This window comes from Penaeus vannamei, chromosome 26 (genome assembly GCF_042767895.1).
Source record: "Penaeus vannamei isolate JL-2024 chromosome 26, ASM4276789v1, whole genome shotgun sequence".
Taxonomy (NCBI): domain Eukaryota; kingdom Metazoa; phylum Arthropoda; class Malacostraca; order Decapoda; family Penaeidae; genus Penaeus; species Penaeus vannamei.
Genome location: NC_091574.1, coordinates 31,052,192 through 31,062,191, shown reverse-complemented (window position 1 = coordinate 31,062,191; position 10,000 = coordinate 31,052,192). Strand labels below are relative to the sequence as shown.

At 45.5% G+C, this 10,000-nt stretch overlaps 1 protein-coding gene across 1 annotated transcript in view; it reads right to left on the bottom strand.

The window, feature by feature from the left end:
- Window positions 1-5,621: 5,621 nt before the first annotated feature.
- Window positions 5,622-10,000, bottom strand: part of LOC113815619 (UDP-glycosyltransferase UGT5) — a 9,572-nt gene continuing 5,193 nt past the window's right edge. Inside the window, exons 4-8 of the mRNA XM_027367643.2 lie at window positions 7,595-7,828; window positions 7,047-7,211; window positions 6,652-6,874; window positions 6,185-6,404; window positions 5,622-6,040 (exon numbers count right to left, since the gene is read on the bottom strand). Coding sequence (XP_027223444.2) covers window positions 5,755-6,040; window positions 6,185-6,404; window positions 6,652-6,874; window positions 7,047-7,211; window positions 7,595-7,828 — 1,128 coding nt within the window. The 3' untranslated portion in view covers window positions 5,622-5,754. The remainder of the gene's footprint in view (window positions 6,041-6,184; window positions 6,405-6,651; window positions 6,875-7,046; window positions 7,212-7,594; window positions 7,829-10,000) is intronic.

The window sequence follows — 10,000 nt, the reverse complement described above, 5'->3', positions numbered from 1 at the left end:
GGAACATGCTACTCGCCCTTGGATGTTTGAGGATGGGGGGAAAACCTACCCTATATATCTGTAATGTTAGGATATCGGGGAAAGTGCGTTTCCATCATCATCGCCATCATCACCATCAGCATCATCAGTATCACCGCCATTATCACCATCAGCATCACCAGTATCACCACCATCATCATCACTATCAGCATCATCATCATTTTCATCCTCTATGTAGTGTGAGAGGAGACAGTTGTTGCATATATTTTTCTGGATATAATTTACTTCACAAGCGAAATTTTCTAGCATTGGAACCAATGGAACTTTGTCTCTATTTCTGTGTCCGTGAGAGAGAGCGGGAGTAAGATTTATACTTTCAGAGGCCTGTTTTTAATTAGACATATCCTAAAATGAGCTTGAATCTAATTTAGGATACTCTTGACCTTCATTATGGACACATAACATTTATGTAAGGCCAGATCTATTGCACTTAGAATTGGACTTATCTGTCACTTCAGAGCAGATTAACTTCGTAACTACGTCCTTTCGACTAACTTCATCACTTTCTCATCATTCATGGTTAACAAGGAATAGAAAGTCAGCCATAAAAAGGCTAACACAGGAACGGACACTGGCATAAACGTTTCACACATCTCATAGTCTCGCACCTCATGTACATCATTGCAAATACTCAGCTATTTACTGGTAGATAATGAAGCCCTTCCAGTCGTCTCCTAGGGCATTGGAGAAGGCAAGGAACGTCAGACTCTCAATTCGAATCTGTAAAGATGAGGGCATGATTATTGTCCCCAAAGACAAAGCCACCCTGAACTTCCTGCAGGAAATCAAGGTGCTACAAGACGGGAGAAAAGTGAGTATCTCACCACTAACCTCCCAAGAGAAAAAGACCAAGATGGTGCTACTTGGTTTTCCACTAGGGTTTGACGTGGTGATCACGTCTCTCCCACAAGTGGTGGAGGCTTCCCGCATGACCAGAGGGAAGTCTCCAACCAGGCAAGTCCTGGTCATCCTCAAGGGAGCCCCAATCACCACCCTTGATCTGGGTAACTGGGGCTCCTACAAGCTCAGGACATATGTGCCAGAGCCCCTGAGGAAATTTGGGCATCACCAGGCCAACTGCAAGGCCAAAGCCAAATGTGGTGTATGCAGCGACTCACATGAAACAGAAGTGTGTATCAAGGCACACAAAGATGGCCAGAAGGATACAACAGCCAAGTGTCCAAACTGTGCCAAGAAACATCATGCCTGGAGCCTGGCTTGCTCTGTCATGAAACAGGCAGTCATTAAAAAGCAGGAGCAAGCCAAAAAGCGTCCTGACATTGTCCCAGCGCCCCCAGGCACCTACGTCTGGGGACAAAATAAAAGAAAAGACTCCCCTCCCTAAATCCTCAGATGGCAGGCTAGCTTCGGGAGAAGCATCAAGTGAAACCCCAGCTAGTCTGTCAGGACAGGCTTAAACTGTGCAGCAGAAGCCCCCACTGCAGGCCGAGTCTGTGCAGCCAAAGTCTGATCCCTTGACCCGAGGTGCCACTTCCAACCAAGGCTCTACACCTTTCGGTAGACCCTTAACCGGTGTGTCTCACTTAGAGGAAGTTGTACAATCCTTAATCAACGAGGATCTATATTTATCAGATGCCACCAGCACTGGGGCATCTGAAGCTGAAGCAAGTGACTCTGTGTAACCATCATGACACACAATCTAAGCATTCTACAGTGGAATATCTGTAGCTATAAAAGCAAGAACTTTCTCCAGTCAATAGTGCGAGCAAGGAGCATTGACGTCGTCATGCTCCAGGAGACACTAACTATGGGATCTATGTGCTTCTCAAGATATCATGCCTTCACCAATCTAAACCTGGATGGAGCTAGAGGCCTGATGACCCTGGTAAAAGAAGCAATCCCCATGCTCCTTAATAGCCAACCCGCCGCACTGTGGAGACAGTGTTGAATCTCTTGCTGTTGAGATTCAGCTACCTGGGGGCCCTATAAAAATATATAATATATATATATAGCAAACCACTGTATGAGAGCTTAGATTTAAACCAGGTCTGTGCTACCACAGCACAAGACCGAGTAATCATAGGGGGAGACTTCAATGCACACATAGCCATGCTGAATCCCCGCAAAAGGCCGAACGCGACAGGCATTCACATAGCAGAAGTGCTTGAGACATTCCCTGAGATCGCTCTTCTCAACACCAAAGAACCAACGCATGTGAAGGGAGGGGTCCTAGACTTCACCTTTGCCACTGCAACAATGGTGGAGAGAATTCGGTGGTGTGTCGATGATACGGTTACTAGTGATCACTACGGCATAGTCACCACACTAATGGATGCAGGTCCAGCCCAAAGACCACATCACATTCCTAAATGGAAAACAGACAAGGCCAACTGGTTTGCCTTCCAGGAAGGCTTGGCTCGATGTCTGAAAGACAATGAACCCAACAATAATGAAAATGTGGATGTGCAAGAGGCAAGGCTAATCCAGGCCATAAACCAGGCAGCCTCACAAACCATCCCCAAAACTCGCCCATGGTCCAGAACTCACAAAGACGCCTGCTATTATAATGACGAGATCAAAGATGTCAACTACAGGGTTAATATATGCAGGAAAAAATTCCGACTGCAAAGATCTCCCGACAATCTGGCCCTGTTGAGGGAAGCTGTCGTGGATGCCAAGGAAACTGCCAACAGAGTAAGGCAGGAAAAATGGCTAGAATGGTGCCAGACTTTTGGACACCAGACCAGCCTTACAGAGTTGTGGAAACGGGTCAGGCAAGTGACAAGCCGCCAAGCCCCGGAAAGCACTCATCATGATCCACAATCAGAGGCTAACAGATTGGTGCTTGAGTTCTCAGCCAGAACCAGCACCAACAATCTGCCTCCAATGATGAGAGAAAAACAACAAAACAAATCCAGAAAGACTTGCTCTCTTAAGAGACAAGGCACTCGAAGCTGATGACATGGATGCCTTGTTCTCTCTTAGGGAACTAAGAAAATCATACAAAACCAGTTCTAGATCAGCACCGGGATCTGATGGGATCTTCCACCCCATCATTTCGCATTTAGTCCTTGCAAGAGAACTTGCATTCTTGCAGGTTATCAACAAATCCTGGCAAACCGCCACGGTGCCCCAGAGCTGGAAACAAGCCACAATAGTTCCCATCCCAAAACCAAAGGAGCCTGGCAAGTACCGTCCCATCTCTCTTCTCAGCTGCCTGGGTAAAACAGCTGAGAAGATGGTACTCAACAGGCTCCGATGGAAGACGGGTCCCCCTCATGAAAACCTGCACGGGTTCACAAGGGGTAAGAGCACTGCTCACAGCATTTCCACGCTCTTAAGCACAATCTGCACCTCGCCCGCCGTGGTTGTCTTCCTAGACCTGGAGAAGGCTTTTGAATTGGCAAGCCCGCTTGCCATTCAAGAGACCCTAATTCATAAAGGAGTCAAAGGCAGACTCTCGGCCTGGATAGCTGACTATTTTAAAAATAGGTCAGCAAATGTCAGATTTCCAGGCCACCTCTCACAGCACATGCCACTTGAAAATGGAACTCCTCAGGGAGGGGTTCTTAGTCCAGCCCTGTTTAATAGCCTCAAGTTCAACATACTCGACAATCACCTGCCAGAGGGATGCAAGATCATCTCTTATGCAGATGACTTGGCAATCATAGCCTCTGGCAATCACTGCCTAGCTAGAGCTCAGCGTTGTCTGAACCTGGTGTCTGAAGAATGTTGTAGGACGGGCCTAAAAATATCGGCAGCAAAATCCAAAGCAATGGCTCTGAGAACTAATGTCAGAAACAAAAAACTCACTGTTCAGGGTATGGATCTGGAATGGGTGAAGGACTATCTATACCTTGGTGTATGGATAGGACACACTCACTTTCAAAAAGGAGATCCAATACCTGGTTGACAGAACCAAGGAAAGACTGTCAGTCTTGAAAGTCATGACAGGGAGACACATAGGAGCAGGACACAAAGTACTAAGATCATTCTATGTACATGCTGTCCGTCCTATTATTGACTATGCATCTGTCGCCCTCATTGCTTCCAGTGCAACATGAAAAGAAAATTTGGAAACAATACAAAACGAAGCAGCCAGGATAATTCTAGGTGCACCTGTGGACAAAGGTCATCAACCTCCTCATGGAAGCTGATTTACCAGAATTGATCTAATGGCAGCACAGTTCCTTTCCAAGGTCCTGCAGGCACCAAGAAACTCCTATCGAAGACAAAGAGTTCTCAGACGCCTACAACAAGATTACCAGCTGTTTGCGGACAATTCCTGGCTCACACATACAGCCAGAGTTTTGATACGCTTTCAGCTAAAAGAATCATTGCTTGCCAAGGGCATGGACTCCCCTCACCCTGATTACGAAGAACCCCTGCCGTGGGCAAACGAAATGATCGAATTCTCAATTCTAAATCTCACAATGAGAAAAAATCAATATTCCATGCCTAGCCTAAAGGCACAAGCACAAAGGGTCATTGTTCAAATAACTCCTCCGGGTAGCATAACATACTACACGGACGGATCTGTGGATCCCATAAACCATACTGCAGGCGCCGGCTTTGCAACAAAGGATACCACAGCATCCATTAGGGTCACTGACAATGCCTCAACGCTTCAAGTTGAAATGTTGCGATCATGGAAGCCCTGACACGCGTCCCTGAGGGGAGGACACGTCATTCACACAGATTCAAGAGCAACTATTGACAGCTTACAGCATAGCATGCCCCCTGACAACAGCTACCTCTTGACAACAGTGCTAACCATAGCTCAAAGAATCCTCAGTCAAGGTAAAAGAATTACTATTAACTGGGTCCGAAGTCACATAGGCATACAAGGGAACGAGCTTGCTGATAAGCTAGCTAAAAAGGGCAGGGGTATGTCCCCATCCTCTATGATCGTTAAACCCAGCCGAAGGGGACTAAGCCAAAGTACCAAAGCTGCAGCGTGTGCGGTCCTCCGGGGAGCACATAGAGAAAATATCCCAAAATCGCTCGCTGCCAAGTGGTACTCAGATGCTTCAGGCTATGAGCCACTGGCCCTTCCTCCAAACACAAAAAGAAGTACCGAAGTCATATTATTCAGAGTAAGACTAGGTTACCAATGAGACTGCGAGGTTATGCAAACACTGCGGCGAGCCTAACGCCACCCTGTTACATTACTTGCAGAATTGTGTACACACACAATTTCTGAGGCAGGGACCACCCACCACAGCCGCCGGGCTGGTAAAATGGGTCTGCAACATGCTTACCCCGTGGCAGCTGGATCGCTTGCTCGCAATTCAGCCACCGCGATAAGTATGCAGTTCAAAGAAAACATCTGAGTTAACTAGAAATAGTTAACACAGGCCGGGCCACTCCAGGGAAAAGGACTTCGTAAATCTAACTGAACTGAACTGATCATCACCAGCCGTTCCTTGGGTATTATTTAAGAGCATGGTGTCACATCAGAGTTGTCAAAGAGTTCATATCACCAAGGTGCAAAGATCCGAGAGAGAAATGGAGGGAGAGAGAGCTGCACACATATCCTAAATAATTCCTCAGGAACGTAAAGCAAACTATCATGATCAAGGCTCGTTACAGAAGAGGGTAAAGTCGAATAGAATACGTCGTTTTACAAAGTACATTTTATTGTCATAAAAATATTTACACAAGGAAAACGTACATCTTGTAAACAAAAAAATACAACAATTAAAATTATGAAATCTCGATAAATGTAGAGAATGAAAGCATCAACGAGGAAACTCACTCCCTCTTCCTTTTGCCTGTGCTCCCGGACCCGAAGACCCGCGAGCAGACGGCTCCCACGAGGCGGCGGAGCACGTACACCGCCACGACCACGGCCACGTGCAGCGCCAGCAGCACGTCCAACATGAGGAACTCGACCCACGACAGCGTCGCCGCCGGAGACCGCAGCCGGGGGGCGCCCTTGTGCCGGATCACGTACTCGGTCCAGAACACCGCGCGATCCTTCGGGCTCTCGAGCTGGTCGCGGAGGGGAGCCCGCACCTCTGCGGCCCTGGCTTTGTACCTGCGGTTGAGGGCTCGCTGTCAGTGAGGCTCTGAGGCCTCAAGGAATGTGCAGAAAGCATGTCTGTATGTAAGAGTCAGATAATTCAGTATTAATGAATAAAAAGCTTCAAAAGTCCTGTACATTCAAGATGAAAACCCTTACTTAGGATTCGAGATAATTTCCTGGAGACTGTTGACGATCAGCTCGACCGTCAACTCCTCCCACACAAGCATCAGCCCGAGGCCGTTGTTCTGTATGTTCATGCCATTCTTGGGCTGATCCCCAAAGATGGGGATTGCGAGGACTGGCGTGGAGTGGTAGAAGGACTCCTGAGTGCTGAGGAGTCCTCCGTGGGTGATGAAGACCCGGACGTTTGGATGAGCTGAAACACCAATGGTAAAACGCATAAGCAATCCTCTTCTAGGATTCTGCAATGTGATTAGTTATCTATACATCAACCCTCACTTTGTTTCCTTTTGGTGTTTATAACAAATTTCATTTCGGTGCCATTGTTTTCTCTGTCCTTTTATTATGATCATCATTATTAGTAATACTAATAGTATCATTGTCACTGGTTATCTGAAATGCAAAACTGTTTTGCACTTCAGAACTGGCCAAGGTCAACTCACCGAGAATATCCTGCTGCGGCAGCCACTTCCGCATCAGCACGTTGTCAGAGACGCCCTCCAGCGCCACCTCGTACTTCCAGATGACTCGCTGTTTGAGCTGCTTGAAGGCCTCCACGAACATATCTCGGTACTTCGTGGGCATCGACTGACCCTGAGCCACGGAGCCGAGACTGAAGTACACGACGCCCTCTGATCCTGCGCCGCTGATCCACGACTCTAAATCCTGTAGGATACGTGTCTACTGACAAACGACCACTTACAAATCCAAATAAATCCAGATCAGTATCGGCTTTCATCAATATTCCATTTAAGTTCTGTGTTCATCCATAATACCTTGGAGTTGTGGTTTTCCATCTAGCATAGAACAGGATTTCTTTCAGAAATACGAATCTCACCTCAGGCAGGGGCTTGCCAGGACGGCAGTGCATGGCACCCACTTCCACCTGGGACGGCAGCAAAGGCAGAACATCGTTCATTGTGAAGTGGGAGTTCATCAAGGTAAGGCTCTGGTTGCGCTCAATGTCCAGCAGTAACGGGAGGTCCGGGAACTGGGCCGAGATCTGGAGAGACACAGATGTGAACCAGTTTCATATGCTGAATGAACCCTACTAGAACTTGTTTTCTTACCCTCTTGGAACAGAATTATTGAGCTAGTAGACATTAATTACTGATGGATTTAAAGTAATCAAGCGAACAATAAATCCATTATATGATACAATGGAAAAGAGAGATATTATCTTAGTTCCATATATACTTCCTGCCATTACTAGATCTGGAACCCAAGGCAATGAACAACAACACTACTTATAGTAGGCTTAATAAGCACCATAATAGTATCTTTGAGTCTTCTGGATTACTTTGAAATCAGAAGAAGGCACGTAGACATATCAAAATGCAAGCAATGCTGAAAGACCTAGTTTCCCTTCCTCGTCAGGATACTCACCTCCTTCTGTACAGGCGGAACAATGCTCCAATGTCGCCAGTTTACGGCAAACATGATGTGTTGTATCGTATTTATGAAGCGGTGTAGCATGCTCATAGGTGCTGGGAAAGACTGCATGATGTTAGGAGCGTAAGAAGGATTCAAGACGTTGCCGAGGACAGCGCTCTGGCGGTAGTCCATACCTGGCGTTGCTATGGTGATGAAGGGCATCTCGTGGGCGAACGGGTACGCAACCTGAGCGAAAGGTTAAAAGCGGTTTTCATTAATACCAATACATTATTAGGTAATTTTCTATATTACCTCCGCCTCTCCGATATCGATGATTTTGGTATCGTTGGATTCCTCTCACTCTATACAATGCAAATATGTAGTTTTTATTGCGCGGAAACCCCCCGTTAGCGACAAACTTGGCCCCGATAGCAGGGGAGGGCATGGAAGGTTCCAGGGAAAATGCGGGGTTGAATAACACTAATAATATAACCCACAGTGAAAATAACCATGGTTATTCACATGACTTTCCATTGCAGGGAGCTGTGACCCCTGCGACCCCCCCTGGGGGGGCTCCCACCCCCCAACCCCCGCTGTGGACACAAAATCACCACATATTCCCGGCAGGCTAGAGCGTTACACAGTTATCGGAGATCTGGGAGCTGCGGACGTACTACATTTACCTTGTAACATTCCTACTGAATCAGCATACTAACCTTGATATAGTCAACATTGTATACAGATACGATTGTAGTATTATCAAGATGAACAAGGTATACCATGAAAAGAAGAGCGGCGGTGACCCGCCCTCGTCGGGTCAGCGGGTTTTGCGCCTTTTTCGATGCATCTCGTTCATGTGCGCTCTATCCTGCCGTGAATACGAGGGGGATATTTTGTGTCCTCGGCGGGGGTTGGGTTGGGTTGGTAGCCCCCCTCAGGGGCACTCGTAGGGGGCACAGCCCCCTGCAATGGAAGGTTATGTTAATAACCATGGTTATTTTCACTGTGGGTTATATTAGTGTTATTCAACCCCGGATTTTCCCTGGAACCTTTCATGCCCTCCCCTGCTATCGGGGCCAAGTTTGTCGCTAACGGGGGGTTTCCGCGCAATAATACCTACATATTTGCATTGTATAGAGGGAAAGGAATCCAACGATACCAAAATCGTCGATATCGGAGAGGCGGAGGTAATATAGAAAATTACCCATTATTTCATTTTAAATTTCCGGCATCCATTGATGCATTTACGATTACATCAAAAAATTTACATATATTACAAGAGCTCCCTTATTCAAAAGTGCTACTGCAGCAATGATAGCCCTTCTGCTACCTTTGATTGGCCAGTAGGGCTTTTTCTGTTTAATTCATTATCTACAACTTGACTCACTATTTCGTTGACCAAATATTTTACCAGTATTTTCTCTTGGAAATCGTAGGTATGTTCATTAGTACTTACTAGTTTTTTTGTTTTTTTTTCATCTCCCCCGTTATTTTAATGGTAGAATTTCAAATAGTTTTATCGATTTTCATTCTTCACTCCTAAACTTTACATTTCTGAATCTTTATGTGCCAGGTGTAATAATCATGAAACAGGCGAGCATTGAGCATTTGAAAAAATAACTTTACATCTATATTCTCTAAGAATTTAACAAATCATGATGTAAGAGTGAAGAACATAAATCTGGCAATATATTCTTGACGATATGATTTCCTTTTCAATTAACAAACAAACAAATTGTTGGACGTATCAAGCGAGCACTAATTTATCTAAAGAACATACACATACACCCGGGCGCGCGAGTAAATAACTTGATTATCAATCAAGATTTTAATCAGGTTTATCAAGTGAATGATATACTCGTACAGTTTATGACTTTCATTCTTTTTAGAACTTTTTTTCCCAATCATGCACAACAAACGTCGTTCATTCATATAGAGTATACTGTTATGGTGTTGCCATTTAATGGGTTCGCTTATCCGAAGAGGTACAGAAACGCCTTTCTGAAGCTAAACCATTATCTCAGCAACAGCATCGTCCACGCAACCCACTTTAAGCGTAAAGAAAGCATTCGTTTGCCGTATTTTTTGTAATAGTATTTGCTTTCCTGTGGTGAAGCAAGGATCGTTCTATTACCATATGAATGTTATGGTGACCTTCTTTAAAACTGAACTATATGCATTATATTCCAGGTCCTTTGTAAGAGCTTAAGCGAGAAGTCCATCCTGGCATTGATTCGCGGATCAACATAGGTTTGACACTGATATACTATAAAATATATGTAATGCCTGACATTTTTTTTTTGCAAGTGGGAATTCCTTAAAAAAAACATTTAGGCATTCACATTTATAAAATCACTACATCACAGAGAACAATATTAATGTGTCCTCATCGTGATTAGCTGATGTCGCGCGATCACA